General features: G+C 48.1%; 1 protein-coding gene across 1 annotated transcript; it reads right to left on the reverse strand.

Annotated features, from left to right (window-relative positions):
* Nucleotides 1-1,296: 1,296 nt before the first annotated feature.
* On the reverse strand, nucleotides 1,297-4,623 carry LOC308148798 (uncharacterized protein; the record flags this gene model as incomplete). Its single annotated transcript, XM_080522313.1, has 3 exons — nucleotides 3,814-4,623; nucleotides 2,651-2,742; nucleotides 1,297-1,377 (listed from the first exon to the last, which is right to left on the reverse strand). Exons 1-3 carry the CDS (start codon nucleotides 4,553-4,555, stop codon nucleotides 1,297-1,299), a joined length of 915 nt encoding a protein of 304 aa, XP_080378439.1. The 5' UTR covers nucleotides 4,556-4,623.
* Nucleotides 4,624-17,296: the final 12,673 nt, after the last annotated feature.

Raw genomic sequence — 17,296 nt, forward strand, 5'->3', positions numbered from 1 at the left:
ATCAGACGGCTCAGGAAGCATCTAACAACTTCAAGGTGCGACCAAAGTTAAAGGTTCCATCAAAGAGGCGTCGTTTAAGCAGCTGATAATCACATAATTACCGCCTTCGCCGGGACGCCGTTCCTCCCGGCAGCACGGTTATCAACGGCTTCCCAGACCCGCAGGACGCTGCCGCGGCGGCGTCGCGCGTTTACGAGCGACGCCGTTATTGTGCTGGGATTGCGACGGTGACTGTGAAAATAAAATAAGAGCGCCAAGTCCGAAAACGCTGCTAGCGTCTCTACTGAGCATGTGCAGAGGGGCGAGTTACCGCGGTGAGTGCGCACAGCGGCAGGCGGTGGTTTCCCGGAAAAGTTGCCGTTTCCATGGAGACGGAGAGTTTTCCCAAAGTTCGCCTCCCCGGGTGGTTCTGACCGCCGCCGTCGCCAAAACACAGCGAAGGTTTCGCATTTCAAAATGCGAGATTTCCCCGTTTCCGCGGAGTCGGGAGCGTTTTGTTTTTTTTAGCGAAAAAAAGTCGCGCTCGTCGTCGTGGAAACGGGACGCCCAGAACGCGACGGTACATTTGTGGCGGAGCGCCGCCCCCGGGCCTGCTGAGCCGACGTGAAGCGTGAACGCAAACAATGTTATCGCCACGTCTGGAGCCTCGGCCGCCACGACGGTTGGAGGAGGCGACGGAGGCAAATTAACCCCCGGCGAGCCGAGAGCCGGCAGGTGAGCCGCCGTCGTCCCACCTGCTGCTGGAGGGGTTTTCTTTTTTTTTTCTTTCTTTTATTTTTCTTTTATTTTTTATGATCGCTCGCCTCGTGCCGATAGCGAAACAAGATCACTCAAAGTTCAGCCGTCAAACTTTGAGAATAAATGTCGGCATGAGGTAATTTGGCGTGTGCGTGCGTGCGTGTGCGTGTGTGCGTGTGTGTGTGTGTGTGTGTGTGTGTGTGCGTGTGTGTGTGTGTGTGTGTGTGAGAGAGAGCTCATCAGGGAGGGAGTGCTGGCTGCCGTGCCCTGAGGGGAGTCAGTGGGGAGAGAGGGAGACGCCAGTACAGGCCATACAAGTCCCGCTGCCTTGCCTCCTGCGTCTAAACGCTCAGCGCCTCGCATGGAACTGCCAACATACTTAGCCTCCGTGTGCGTGTGCGTGTGCGTGTGCGTGTGCGTGTGTGTGTGTGTGTGTGTGTGTGTGACGGCCAGACATGAGGCTTCGCCAGCAGACAAGGCGAAGGAGCAAAGGCTACGACAACAGCAACCTTAAACCCCCTCATATCTCTGCTTACGTCAACAGCCGAGTTTCCTCCGTCACGACCGGAGCCGGAGTGGAACAGAAGAACAAGCCGCGGCAGGCCGGCGGCCAATCAGGGCCGGCGCCGCGGCGAGAGGCTGCACACGGGCAAAACAGGCTCACGTTCCCCAAATCCGGGGGAATAAACAAAATGCCCCCCGGCCTCCCTCGGGTGATCCGTTTGGACTCAACCCCTCCCCCCCTCCCCTCTCCCCTCCCCCTCTCTCCCCCCCACACAGTGTGTGGTGTCGACGGTGTGACGGCCGTCGTCTGGCGGCGGCGGCGAGAAATGTCACCAGTTTACCTGTATCACTCAAACACCTCCGGCTTATCGAGACCGCCTTCGCCTTGCGTGCCTCGCACACAATAATCAGCAGTGGCCACGCTCAGTAGCTCGCTAAGCCTCTTACACCCTTCCCTCAAGATTAGTGCTTGGGAGCGACGACAGATGCGCTCTGTGGTGATAAACACACACACACACACACACACACACATGCACGCACGCACACGCACGCACGCACACACTCCCAACCGGCTGCACCTGTGTGAACAGATTTGGCGGCAGTGAGCCGGCAGTGTGCTTGCTCAAAGCTGACACACACACACACACACACACACACACACACACACACACACACACACACACACCACACACACACACACACACACACACACACACACTAAAACGCCGAGCAGTGATGCCATAATCGTGACACACCTGCAGGGCCCGGAGGTTTTGGCGCCGAGCCCCCGGCCGAGCCCCGAGGTGGGGGGAGGGGAGGGGGGGGAGGCAAGGCAAACAAAAGTTCAACAGCCAGGTGAGACAGAGGAAGGAGGGAGTGGGAAGTGGGGGGGGGGGGTGGGAGGTGACCGACGCCGTCCAAACGTCACCGCCGAGCGGAAGGCGGTTTGACGGCTGCGCGGCGGCCCGGAGGGGACTGGATGTGCACGCTGAGGAAATTAGCGTCAAGGCTTTGACGCGGCGTGCCTGGAGGGGCTCCGCCGCCGCCAAGGTTACAGAGACGACGCCTCGACATGCACTCGTTTCTCTGGCGTTCCACTCTCCAGCGTCTCACACACACACACACACACCAGAATGTTTTAACATTAACACGACGAGCACACAAACATAAGATCGGCGTGTCGCTCGCCTCCCCTGGATCCGACGCGGCGACCCTGCATCACATCAGTTAATCTCTCACCTCTGGCTGGAAAGTCTCATCCTCTTTACCGCCAATCAGATCGGATCGGGGGTTAACCGTCACACGTAACGACTTACACACGCCAATCAAATGAAAACCCACTCAGTAATTCCTACACACACGCGCTCTTAAATGTGCAGAAAAGCAATAAAAGCAGTAATATTCTCACCACTGGGGATGAAATCCGACAGCCGGGACAATCGCAGATGGGGGGGTGCACCTGTAAGATCCCCTTGGACATGAGAGTCTTCAGACTTTTCCCTGCAAATAAAGAGACGGTTTGAGTGGAAGTGTAATATTCTTAAACGCGGGATGACGCCCCAGCTCATCATCTTTCACATCTCTGTGGAAAGATTTGTTACGAAAACACACAAAAAAAAAAAGAAAGAAGAAGAAGAAGAAGCCATCTAATTGAACAGAAGAAGGTGAATCTGCACCTGGAGGAAGAAGTTGCATGAATCACATGAAGTGTGATTAAAGCCAGAGTTCAGGTCGAGCGGAGCGACAGCAGCCCACTGTCATCTGTCTATAGGAATCGCTATATTAAACTATCAGGCTATCATCTTTGACCTGGGGGCGACAAACCTCCCCCACACATCTGAACGCCTGTCAGTTCTGCCTGAGTGACTGTGCACGCGTGTGTGTGCGCGCGCGCTCGCTCGCACCATGCGTAATTACCGCATAAAATACACTGTGCTACAAATATCAGCATTAAAAATAATACTAATAAAAAAAAAAAAACCCCACCGGAGCAAAATGACTGCCGATTAAAAGAAAAACTACTAATAATCAGGCAATTATTTGTCACATAAATGAGCTTCCCGCTGCAGAGGAACAGTTTTTTTTCCGGGTGAAAATGAGAAATGACAACATTTAGAAGTCTGACCAACATCAAACATGCGACGCGTAAAAGTGATTCCGCCCGCGTGAACAAGTGCAGCCGCACTGAACGGAACGACTCAAGACCATCAAATGTTATTTACGGGAGAAAAAAAGAAAGGAACGAGGATCCGAGCAGCAGCACCCCCCACGTTTAACTTTTCACCTCAGTCGTGCGCCTCCAGCTCGTCCCGGCGGCCCGGGTCGCTGTGAAGAAGACTCGGAGGCTGCGTGCTGGAGGATCTGCGCCTTTTTCCTCATCTGTCTCCTTACGCACTGGCTGCTGTAACCCTTTCACTCCAAAAAACTCAGTACCGAGCCACGTTACCAAGTCAGCACCCACGGTCCCCCCCCCACCTCCTCCCCTCCCTTCCCTTCCCTTCCCTCCGCGCGCTCCGGCCGGCCGAAGTTCCCCTCTCTCCCGGAGCGGCCGCCGCGGAAAAAGTCGCTCACCTTTGTGTCGAATACTCCGCTTCCAGTCTTTGGCCGTCTCGCGGCCGCTCACGAACTGGAACTCGTTGGGGGTGAGCCACTCGCCCCGGTACTTGATCGAGGGTCCCTTGCTGCCCTGGCACAGCTTGTTGATGTAGAGCAGCGCCTTGTTCTCCCCGCACTCCACCTCGATGCACGGCTCGCCGTTGTCGAAGAAGGGCTGGAAGTCCGGGATGGAGGAGAACCTCTCCAGCATCAAGTCGTCCGTGTGGTGGTGGTGGTGGTGGGGGTGGGGGTGCGGGGGGTGGAGGTGCTGGTGGTGCAGCGCCGAGTCGTGGAGCCCCAAGTACGCGCGGTGGTGGGCGAAAATGTGCTCGTAGGGCGGCGGGTGCGGGGTCACCACGGGGACCGCGGCGGCATTTAAAGGGGCCAGGTAGTCGGACTGGCCGAAGGCGGCCAGGGCCATGTCGTCCCCGTCCAGCCGCTCCTTCTTGATGGCGGGCATGTCCGCGGGAGCCGCGCGCCGGGAACAAGTGAAGAGGCGCCGCTCGCCGCTCGCCGCCGATGCGAGGAGTCGCGCGTCCCGCTCGTCTGCGCCGCGCTTGGAGACGCGCCGCTCGGTTTTACGCAGTCGGGTCCCCGCGTCGTCGCCGTGAGGCAGCGGTGTGCTGAAGTTGCCGGATAGATTCCCATTCAGTAGTTTCCAGCTCGCAGCGGCGGCAGCAGCGCTCTCCGCCAGCCTCGCAGCTCCTACCTCCCACATTTAATCACACCCGCTCTGTTAATACCTGACATGCTGGGCAGCCCCGAGCCACTCGCATTATGCGACCCGCGGTGATCAGCAGCGGCTCGCGCGCCCGACATCCGACTCCTCTTGCTGCTTTTTTATCCCTTTTATTTATAATGCCACCGGAAGACTGCGGGGAAATCTCATATTTATAATGCCACCGGAAGACTGCGGGGAAATCTCATAAGCGAGCCACAATGAGAGTTTCTCATAGGGGAGTCGAATATATATGGCACAATATCACAACTGATGAAGATTAAAAAAATAAAAAAATAAAAAAAATATTTAAAAAAAACCCCAAAAAAACCTTAATATTATTTTTCTCTTGTTTATAACATGACATGTGCCATTAATCAGAAAGCGCAAACACAAGGTGCTCGTGCGTGTTTGCGCAGCGCTAACGAGGCCCGGCTGGAAGTTTTGGAAGGAGTTGTTAGTTTTCGGAGCCGCGTGCACGTCGCCGGAGTCACGCTGAAGTTCACAGACACAGACCAAACAAGATTTGCACTCTCCGCCGCCGCTTCTCAACTTGGCCCATTTAAACAGCGGAGGCAGGGCGCGAGGCGCGCGAGCGAAGGGGGGGCCCGCGAGGGACGGCGCCCAGGCGCGCAAAACGGAGCGACGGGATGGGGAGAGGAGGGAGGAGGGAGGAGGAGGAGAGGAGGAGGAGGGGGGAGGAGGAGACGGCGAGGCTCCAGTTTAAACCCAACCGAGACGGAGCTCTGCTTCCCCCCCCCGTTCAGCTCTGCACCGGGCGGGAAGCTTCACTTGGGAGTTTGAGGGACTCGAGTTCGAATCCCAGTTGCAGCAGAGTAATGGGCCACGTTTTACACCACAAGTTAAAAAAAACAAACAAAAAAACGTGTCGTTTTTTTTGTTTCAGAAAAGTTCCACCATTACACTGCAGTTTTGTGAAAGCGATGCAGTTCTCATGTTGGGCCACTAGTTGGCGCCACGAAACTTTACGACCAAGTTGGGATTGTGATGGCGGTGACTGTCAAAATAAAAGCACCAAGTCCCAGGAGGAAATGGACGTCTCTACTGAGCATGTGCAGAACAACTGGCTACCAGTCATTCAGCAGCGTTTCCAACATTTGTTGTCTATTTTTTACTGTCGTTGGTTTTATTTCAACACAAGCTGATGATCTAATATTTCTATTACCTCTCCAACTTTTGAATTATTATTTTTTGTTTTCATCCCACAATTAATCTATGAATAGAACATGGGAATTAATTTTTCTCTGTACTAAATAGTATTGTGGTTATGAGGGATTTTACTCAGAGCCACCGTCCTGCATGCTTGTGTGTTTTGAATGTTGTTTTTGTTGTGGTTGTTTTTGCCAGTTCACTAATCTTTCTTGTTTTATTCTCTAGTTTGGAGATGCTTGTTTTAGGAGCCCCCCTCGTTACATCACAAGAGGTTGTCCTGTTTATAAAATATATATATATATATACTGACACACAAAATGCTATGAGAGTTCTGGGTTTTGACTAACAAAACAAAAGCAACAACAAAAACACAAAACGAAACAACAAAAGGACAAAACAACAAAAAAGTAACAAAACAAAAGCAACAACAAAAACACGAAATCAAAACAACAAAAGGAGAAAATATCACAACAAAACAAAACTGGACAGGAAATTGAAGATATTGCTAACATACGGACAATAAGGGGGGGGAAGGAGGGGGGGGGGGGGGTAGTGATGTTGGACAGATGTTTTATAAAAGGTTTCCAGGTTTCATCAAAGACAGAATTTGAGTGAGAATCGAATCTCTTCCAGTTTAATGTTGATTAATTGATCCTAGAGACTTTCTGACACAAATGAAATAAAAGCAGCGTCATTTTGATCATATAAGAACATTTTACAACCTTTAAAAAAAAAAAAAAAAAGAGGAGGGCATCCCCACTCCCTGTAGATCTTTGCTTTACTGACCTCCTCAGACCCCCCCCCCCCCCCCCCCCCAACGCCTCTCAAGCCGCCTCTTTCTGCTTAACGACCACATGAAGCCACTTCCCGACCTTCAGCCGGTCGACGAGGAGACGTCAGCGTCCAGCAGACCCCCCTCTGACAGGCGGCGCCGCAGGTCCACACACTGCCTGTGTCCCCCCCCCCCCTCCACCCCCCCGGTGTGTCTATATTCAGCCGTCTATTTGTTAGAGCTGCTCCACCTCCGGTGACACGGCGGCTCACCTGCCGCGGCACAAACACCAGAAATACTGCAGGAGCCGGCGACACGGCGAGGAGGTCGACCTCCTGATCCGTCGCCCCCCCCCCCCCCCGAGGGAAATACAGACGAGCTCTTTAAAATAAAAGCCTTTTTTTTTTTGCCTTTTCCAGTTCTGAAACTAAGAGCTCATTTTACTGGATTCCGTTTTCACGCGGAAACATTAAACTTGCGTTGTGTTTCGCGAGCCCGTTTCCACGACGACGGCGATCGAAGCCACTAAAAACACGACTTTTTTTGGGGGGGGGAAAAAGCTTTAATTCTGTCTCCATGGAAACGAGCGTGTGTGGCTTCATGACTAAAACAATCAACAGCTCCCACTAGTGGCCCAACATGAGAACTACCTCGTTTTCAAAACGCTGCATTTTCACATGAAAGGTTAGAAATACACTGGAAGAAAAAGGGGCTGAAACAAATATCAAATATAAACAATGAATTCAAGAAGACAATTACTGAAATTATCGATTTTCCTTGAAAAATCTTGAAATAAGATTTTTAAATTTAAGATTTAAAATGATAATGTTCAGTCAAGGACTAAAAAATATTTAAAAAACCTTTCAAATAAGCCAAATTTTAAATATCACGTTTAAAGTGAATATTTTAAATTGACGGCGATCCCAAATAAAACGTAGTTAACGTAAACGTGACTAAGTCCGGTTGAGTTTCGGAGTTTGTCCGTCGGCATCAAAACTTAAACGCGGTGAAAGTGAGAGTTGGAAGTTTCCCTTAATCCAGTTTGTCTCCACAAGAACAAGCAGGAAACGATGCGTCGCTGCGGTTTAACGGCTCGACTGTGAACGTGATCCTTACGGAAGACGGTTTATTCGCCAAAGCCAAATTGTCTAAATCAACTAAAACCCGATATTCAACTCTGTCGGTTGGCGTTCGATTAAAAACAGATGTGGAAATAAAACAAAAGGCGGTATGTGCGGCTGCAGAGCTTGTTGCTCCGGCTGGAGCGAGGGCGGAGGAGAATCTCGCCAGATATTGTGCCGGTGGTGCCCCCCCCCTCCCCCCACTCCGCCCCCCCCACAAAAAAAGACCACATCTGACCCCCATCAGTGGAGAACCACCCAGGTGGATCCGCCGCCGACACATGGAATAGCCATTCCAGCAGCGGAGGTGGGGTCCGGAGCGCCGGGTGCCGAGGGCTTATAAATCAGGACAAACTGCTTCTGACACACACAGGAAGGAGGCGCCCGCCGCCGCGCCGCGCCGCACCTCGCTGCCGCGCCGTGGGCGGCAGCGGTGCGGCGCGGCGAGGCAAGAAGCCGGAGCCGGAGCCGGTGTCGGTACCGAGCCTCCGAGCCGAGAGAAAACACACGGCAGACCAAAAAAAAAAAAACCAACACGCTAGCGATTTTGTCCAAAAGACGAAGGAAAGCAGTTCCTCCAGTGACCAGGCGGAGGCGCCACAGCTCGTCACCGCCTGGGTCTGCAGCGGGTCTGTTTACGCCACGTCGTTTTTTTGTGTGTTTTCGCCTGTTTATATGGCAACGGTGTAGTTTTCATGTGGGGCCACTAGAGGGGGCTGTTGTTTGGCTTTGTAATGAAGCCACACACACGAATACGTCGTAAAATATTAATGAGTTTCGAATGCCCAGGTGAAAACATGGATTTTAAAATGGACAGACGGTCGTTGGATTGTTAATCGAGGTGCACAGAAGCAGCGTTTCAGAAAAGTTGCGTTTCGATTCGGCACATTTTTTTATAAAAACTGTGATTTCTGCGGTTTTCACAGAGATTGAGTCACAGCTTTTAAAAAGTTGCATTTTCTCCCGTTTCTACAGAGTCTGAGCTTTTCGAGAAGTTGTTTCTTCTCCCCCCATTTCCATGGAGATGTAACCAAAGCGCTTTTGGAAAAGTGGCGCTTTCCCATTGTTTCCACCGAAAATGATTCATGGCATTTTCAAAACTTTTAGTTTTCCACAGTTTCCATGGAGACAAAGGCCAAGCGTTTTCAGAAAGTTGCATTTTACCCTTGTTTCCATGGAGACGGAGTCAGAGCTTTTCAAAAATTTTAGTTTTCTGCAGTTTCCATGGAGACAAAGCCGAAGTGTTTTGGTTTTTGGAGCCTGAGCGTTTTCAGAAAAGTTGCATTTTCCCCACTTTTCCACGGAGATGGAAAAATTGCCTTTTTGCCAGTTTCCACGGAAACAAAGCCCAAGCGTTTTCAGAAAGTTGCATTTTCCCCTTGTTTCCATGGAGACGGAGCCAGAGCTTTTTAAAAAGTTGCGTTATTCTTCAGTTTCCATAATGATAAAGACGAGGCGTTTTCGGAAAAGTTGCACTTTCCCATTGTTGCTTCCACAGAGAACGATTCATCGCATTTTCAAAATTTTTTGTTTTCCGCAGTTTCCACGGAGACAAAGCCGAAGCGTTTTTGTTTTTGGGGAAAGTTGCATTTTCTCCCATTTCCATGACGATGGAGCCTGAGCGTTTTCAGAAAGGTTGCATTTTTCCCCACTTTTCCACGGAGGCCGAAGCTTTTCAAAAAAATTCCCCGTTTGCCAGTTTCCACGGAAACAAAGCCCCAGCGTTTTCAGAAAGTTGCATTTTCCCCTTGTTTCTATGGAGACGGAGTCAGAGCGTTTCCAAAAGTTGCATTTTTCCCCCGTTTCCATGAAGATGAAGAAAAGGTTTTTCAGAAAAGTTGCATTTTCCCATTGTTTCCACCGAAAGTGATTCATGGCATTTTCAAAAATGTTAGTTTTCTGCAGCTTCCATGGAGACAAAGCCCAAGCGTTTTCAGAAAGTTGCATTTTCCCCTTGTTTCCATGGAGACGGAGTCAGAGCTTTTCAAAAAGTTGTGTTATTCTTCTGTTTCCATGATGATGTAGACAAGGCGTTTTCGGAAAAGTTGCACTTCCCCATTGTTGCTTCCACAGAGAACGACTCATTGCATTTTCAAAAATTTTTGTTTTCCGCAGTTTCCACGGAGAAAAAGCTGAAGCGTTTTTGTTTTTGGGGAAAGTTGCATTTTCTCCCATTTCCATGGCATTTTTCCAAAAAGTCGAGTTTTCCTCCGTTTCCACGGAGATTTATGAAAAGAGTTCCACCCCGGGGGTCGTTTTCAAGAAGTTGTGTTTTTCAGTGACTCCCGAGCATTTTTCTCATTATTATTATTATTTCTTATATTTTCCCACGTGATTTTTAGCGACTGTAGGTTTTTTATTGACGGGGGAGAAACACGACAACGTGGCTGTACTGGAACTCGTGCAGCGTAGCTTTCTGAAACAATTTTTCTACACAAACAACCCCCCCCCCCCCAGGCGTGTCGGCGGAGCAGCAAACTCTTGACATAAATCGTGACCCGCTGACATTTAGGTGGATGTTGACAGAGAAGGTTTCCAGGAAGTTGCAGCGCCGCGTCTCAAAGCAGGAGGTTTCCTCTGCGATGGAAACGTCTCGGTGGAAACCGTCGCCCCCGTCAGGAGAGCCCTGATGAAACCAGTCATAAAGGGGACACCCGGGGACCTCCGCCCGCCGCGGACTGACTCACCCCGGGGTGGTGGAGGTTGGGGGGGGTGGAGGGTGGCTCATTTCTGAAGGGGTTCCCCGAAACTACAGGTCTCTGTTGGGTTCCGGGGGTTGACTGACTTTCCCCGCCGCTGAAGGTGGAACTCTTTAACCTTTTCTCACTTTTCTTTTCTGCAGCGCGGAACAGAGGAACCCACGTCGCCCTGCAACCAAGTCCCAACATCCGCCCACGCCGTCGAACGTCGAACGCGTTCAGGATTTTTGTTTTTTTTACTGGGGAGGATCTGGGCGGAGTTTGCATGTTTCTCCACCCGCATGAGGCGGACGCCGTCGCAACGCTCGTCCTGTGGTGGCCTGAGGGGTGAAAACACTGGAATGAGGAAGTGGCGTCAAAACACAAAGGCGAGAAAAAAAACGGCCAAACTACCAAGAAGCAAATTGTAAAAATGTCAAAAAATATTGATTTAAAAAACACGCAACAGCTGCAGGAGAAGCTTTCTGGACATTTCACTGTATTTCGCAATAATTAAAATGGGCTTTATGTTGATTTGAGTCATTTTCAGCAGTAATTGTTTCTTTGTTTCGTGTGAAATTCTAGATATTTTCATCACGTACAGAGTTTAAGGGTTGGAAACAAAAAAAGTCACCATGTTGTTGTTTTACTGAACTTATTTGATGGTTTTTAGAATCTTTTCTTTTCTATCTTTCATATGCTCTCTGTGTCTGTACTTGTATTGTACTTCATGTATTTGTCTTTTGCTATTTGTTTTAAAGCACATTTCAGTGTTACTGACACTGTAAGTTAATGGAATGTACTTCTACCAGGACACTTACAAAAGAGATAATTAACCTCAACGTGTTTCTCCTGAATAAATTAAAGGCTATTGAAATGAAATACTCTGCACTACAACAAAGAAAAATAAAATTTAATGAAAAATGTAATTAGAGGCAATTTTAACTCTATTTTTACGGATCCGGCCCGGTAAAGGTGATTTGTGGACATTTTGATGGGAAAAATCCCACTAAATTGCGTAAAATCACTCATTTCAGGCCGATATGATTAAATAGAATTTCAGAGTTTCCAGTAGTTTGAGATAGAAGCTCCTGTCATGACTATATTTTAATGTTTGAGTCAAGTTTAATGGACGAAATTCATCTAGTTTCGGTCCAAAGCTACTTCTACTTACTCCACTTCTACACGAGACGATTAGAAACGTCAGAAAGTGTCGAGGTTTCCTCATGTTTCCTTCCAGTCCAGCGGCGACGTTGCTGAATATCAGAGCGGGATTCATCCCAACAATAAAAAAAAAACAAAAAAAAAACTCTGATCTCGACGTCTCAACGTCTTTCCAGATGTGTGAACTGACAAAGAATGAGCCTTCAGACGGATCCAAGTCGTCGTCCGTCCTCCGGAGGATTCAAACATTTTAATTCCGCTGCCCACAGAAGAGTTTTCCATTCGGGTCTCGGCTCATTAGAGACGGGTTCTGGAGCTCCTCGCGTTTGGCTTCAACTTGCACCTCACGTATTCTGGACGCCACGACGGTCACCGGGAGCCGAGGCTTCCAGCCCGGAGCTCATGGATCAGGAAGTTTCAAAAAGCTCCTTTACACCCAGTTATTTCACTGAATTGAGGAGAAACTGACGGCAGAATGTTGACGTGTTGTCGGTCGACGTTAAAGACGCAATATTCAAAAAGACAAACCGACGAAGAGGAAAGTCAGAAGGGAGATTTAGAGCCGAAAGTCTAAATTCACCTCAAGGGTTTATAAGTAATTCTTCTGTTCTTCGTTTCAGGCAAGTCGGTACTTTTCATCAAACCTCTGAACCTTTTCTATGGTGGTTTGTTTCACCTGCTTCATTATTATTATTAGTATTAATCTTATTATTATTATTATTATTGGTCTCGGCCCCTTAAAGACGTCATATTAGCCAACTTTTCAACACTTTCACATGCGTCTCGCTGGTCCAAACACCTTGTACTTTCTTGATTTTCCTCCATTAGAACATCGGATCCTAGGAGCTGCATTCAGAATCTGCTGTGTCTGTGTGAGCTGGACTGGCTCCGCCCACACACACATGTCCATTTATGGGAAGAGGAGGAACTACTTCCTCTCGTGGCGCCATGTGCAAGAGCAGAGCTGCCTGATTGTGGGCGGAGTCAAACGGGGAGGAGGAGCCTACCTTGATTGTGATTGGCTGAACCCCCTGATGACACTATATAGGGTTTGATTTCTGATTGGCTGCTTGGAGCAACACACTTTTTAAAAGAGAGATAGAGAGGACACTTTTTCTTCACTTCTGGGGCGTCGTTCCAGATGTGGAGACGATTCCTACTGCTGGAGAACCTTCAGGAAGAGAATTTTATACAATATGAGCTTTTAAAGTCCTGGCCTTGTCTCGGTGTCGGGTGACGTGGTTTTGACACCACGAGAGGCTGAAAATGTTCAGTGTTTTCCGAGATAACTGATCGAACCGACTAAACTGCTGGCCGGTGGGTTTTTTTTGCCAGAAGGTTCTCTGAGAGCGGAGGAGGAGGAGGAGGAGGAGACGGAGGAGAAGCGTCGTCACTCTGGTCTCATCCACACACTCAGTAGAGGATGTTTACTGTAAACGCTACTTATGTAATGAAGCCCAGCTCCGGTCCGGCACAAACTGCATTTTCCTCCGTCGCTGCTGCTGCTGCTGCTGCGAGGCCGGGCGTCCCGAGCGGCGGGAGCCCCCCTGCCACGGCCCCACTTCCACCGCCGCCGCCGCCGCGCCGCTGCTGGCAGCGGCCCCGCCGCCGCAGCGCTGCCGGCGGGGGAGAGAGGTAATAAATAACCCGGGGAGAGGAGCGGAGACCGCCGGGCGGTGCACAGTCTGACCTGACAAATACTCACTGGAAAACCATCAGAGGGAGAGAGCGCCCACCCCCAGCGTCCGGAGCCAGGCCTGCAGACAGGAGCTGCACGGCAACAAGAGCGAGGCCTGGAAAATAAAACAAGAGAGAGAAGAAAAAAAAAAAAAAAAGAAAAGGGAAAGAAAAGGGGGGCCAGAGAGACAGACAAGAAGTGTCTCCGGCTTCCCATCGCGTCCAGACGCACACAGGCGAGAGTAATTAACTATTTAAAGCGGCGAGCGGCAGGCCTGGTCCTGAACCGCCGCAAAAACACTGCTGTTCTACTCTCTACTTCCTTTTACTGGAGTTTCTAACTATTCTCACTCTCGCTACGGCCAACCTCCTCCGATTCACATTTTCTATTTTTATTATTATATGGCACATCTGCTAAGAGTTTTTTTTTTTTAATTCATCAAAATGTCTTTTGTCAAACTGGTTTTCCCGAAACGACGTCGCTCATGAGACTTCTACTCTTGTGTTTCTATGTTTCCTTCCCGCATTTTCATTTCACAAAAGTTCCACGTTTTGGAAAACGATGTTTGATTTCCACGCAAATGGAAGAAACGCCGAAAATCATGTCGTTTTTTTTGTTTTTTCCACAGATGAATGAAGTTGTGAAGAAAAAACAAAAAAACGACATGATTTTCGGCGTTTCTTCCAACGCGTCGTTTTTGTGTTTCATCAAAGTTTTGCATTTTGGCAAAGACGCTGAAAATGATGCAGTAACCATGTCGGGCCACTAGTGGGTGCTGTTTGTTTTTTTGCAATAAAACCACACGAGTACAGATAGCGATACGCTATAAACATGAATAATTCACAAAAGTTCCCCGTTTTGAAAAACGATGTTTGATTTCCACGCAAATGGAAGAAACACCGAAAATCATGTCGTTTTTTTCCACAACTTCATTCATTCAACGCTTCGTTTTTGTGTTTCATCAAAGTTTTGCATTTTGGCAAAGACGCTGAAAATGATGCAGTGACCTCGTCGGGCCACTAGTGGGTGCTGTTTGTTTGTTTGTTTTTTGTAATAAAACCACACGAGTACAGATGTCAATACGCGATAAACATTAATAATAGGAGCAGCAGCACTTTGCAAAAATCGTAGAACATCTCATTCATGAGGGATAGAAAAGAGCGTGAGCTTTTATTTTGACAGTCATCGGAACAACTTCACCATGGGCCACTAGTGGGTGCTGTTGTCAGTTCTTGTCTCGTTGCAGCAGAGGACGAAACGCTGGAGACATTGACAAACGAGAGAACACAGACGTTCATATGGACAGATGATGAAGTTGTATTGTTACGATGACTATCAAAATAAAAGCACCAAGTTCACGCTCTTTTCTATGCATCATGAATGAGATGTTCTGCTATTTTTTGCAAAGTGCTGCTGCTCCTATTATTAATGTTTATATCTGTACTCGTGAGGTTTTATTACAAAAACAAACAAACAGCACCCACTAGTGGCCCGACGTGGTCACTGCATCATTTTTAGCGTTTTTTGCCAAAATGCCAAACTTTGATGAAACACAAAAAAAATGACGCGTTTTTGTTTTTTTTTCCACAGATGAAGGAAGTTGTGAAACGACGTCTCTCGACACACGAGCTCTTCAGCAGGTTGTAGTTTATCAGATGTCGCTGCTGTGTGATCCACCTCGCTCCCCTTCATCCTCACCTGCGGCGCCACTTTCTCACGCAACCCCTCCAAAATAATCTGATTTGCATATCTAAACAGGTCGAGGAAGATCTAATCTGATTTCCCCGCCGCTCACCTCGAACCGCGGCGACGACCGAATGCAATTTCTGCTGAGCTTCTGGCAGGCGAAAAATAGCATTCTGGGAAAAAAAAAAAGAAAAAAAGAAAAAAAGAAAAAAAAGTTCCCCCACAACACTGTCAAATCTCAATATTTGTACTCCCATCAATCATTAGCGTCTCCAGCAGAGACGGAATGTCGAGAGTTTATTGGCGAGGAGCAGCGAGACGTCTGACGGTTCGCCGCCATTTCAAATTAAGACGATTGTCAAATAGTGGTGAATCATTAAAAACACAAACGTCGTCGGGTTTTTTTTGTTTTGGCATCTGTTTAGACGGCAACGCTGCTCGGAGCCACCGAGAGTGCAACTTTTTGAAAATGGCTCCCAGGGTGGAATTTATTTTTCGAAAAGAAGCTCAGAGTCTGTCGTCATTTTTCCTCTTTTTAAAAGCAGTGAGAGATAAAAGGCATATGAAGATTAAAAACATTTAATGTTTCATAAATGCAATTTTATCCATGTCTTGGACATTTTAATAAGAATAACATGATATTTTGGTTTATTAGAGGTCTTAAAGACTATTACTTTGGTATTTCAAAAGTTGGACAGAAAATGGATGGATTTTTATTATTAATAATAATAATAATAGTTCGTTTTTCAATTTAAGGAGCATCTACAACATTATACCAACAAAGGAAATTCTTTTTTTAAATTCTCACAACATGAGGGGAAAAAAATTGGATAATAGAAAAACGTGTGCATTACTTTTAAATACTGAGCATTTTCAGTGATTCATCGTTTCAGTTTTTGCATTTATGTGATTTTAAGACACTTATTAAGACCAAAACTCTCCAATCTTTTATCTCCATTCAGTAAATAAACGTGCCGGAGAGCGGTTTATGCAAATCTCCATGAAGAACAAGTGAATAGTTTTGTTTTCAACAATTAAACATAAAACAATGTTAATGATAAACACATAATCTGTATATTAATATAATTCACATGCATGTATTCTTAAGTATTTACCATACTGGAAAAAAACATTACAATTGCACATTTGTGTGAATTAAAAAAAAAAAAAAAAAAAAAAAACGTTAACAGGACCATTCATGCATGAAAGCTGCTCCAGAAAAAAAAAAAAAAACACCATTATTCATGCCTCATCTCCTGCATATAATTTAATTTGTAGCACAGCAAATGTTCGATTGACAGCGGGTCGGGAGGGGGGCGGGGCTTTAAGTAGGGCTGGATTGTGATTGGTTGGAGTTGTAGGAGGCTGAATTAGAAAGATCTTCCTGCAGTCGTCGTCGTCGTATATATTTATAAAGGATATTTGCTGTTTTTCATCAACATGAAACTCAAAAGATCGAGGTTTAGTTTTCCTAAGGCCAGATTTATTATACGACAGTGTTTTCACGTGAAAACGGAAAATGTTCGATGTGTGTTTGAAATTTCGTCTCTATGGAAACGGAGAAAAACACAAATTTCACACATAAAAGAGAATTTTTTTTTTGAAATGCCACTTTTCTAAAGTGCTGCCGCTGCACACGCTCACGGCCGCGTCGTAACTCGTAGCTCAAAACGAACAACAGCGCCCTCTAGTGGCGCGACATGAAAACCGTTCCTGCAGTTTCCATGGAAACCGACATGGTTGTCACAACGTTGCACAAGTTTTCACTCGCAATTTAAGTGTAATAATAATAATGTGAAATAAAACGGCCGATAAATTAAATAATTAAACATTTAGCGATACAAAGAAAACGCAGATGGAAGTTTGCTTTTCTTTCATTTAACCTTCGCGTTTGCGGACGGATTGAGGAGGGATTATTATGGGCTGCAGGAGAAACCAGAGTTCAGATTATCGACGCGTCATGTTTACGAGTGCGATTCCGACGTTTTCGTGGAAACACATTTTGTTCGCGTATCCATCTGGCGTTAATGCCCAACGTCTGTTTTTCCTCCAAAACGTGTTTCTAATTGCTCGCCGGGCGGAGTTTGTTTTTTTGTGCGGGGGTTGGGGGGGGGGGGGGGGGGGGAGGGGGAGGGGTGGTGGTGGTGGTGGTGGGGGGGAGGGGGGGGTTCAGAGGGAAGGAGTGTGGGACCGCCGCCGTCCTGCATCTCTAGTCTCTGAGCCGGCGAGCAGGCGGAGTAACGTTAAACCCGAGGGGGGAGGGGGAGTGGGGGGGAGGGGAGGAGGGGGGGGGAGGGGGGGGAGTCTGTGCTGTCGTGCCGGCGCCCTTGGCCTCCCCCCACCCCCCGGCGGATCTGGGGGGTCAGGCGGCTGTCTGTGATCCCACACAGCGGCTCTTCCACATGGGATTTATTTTCTTGCTGGATGGGCAGGCAGGCGGCCCAAGAGGATTCTCATTTTTAGACCAGC

Source organism: Blennius ocellaris, assembly GCF_963422515.1.
Source record: "Blennius ocellaris genome assembly, contig: SCAFFOLD_303, whole genome shotgun sequence".
Taxonomy (NCBI): domain Eukaryota; kingdom Metazoa; phylum Chordata; class Actinopteri; order Blenniiformes; family Blenniidae; genus Blennius; species Blennius ocellaris.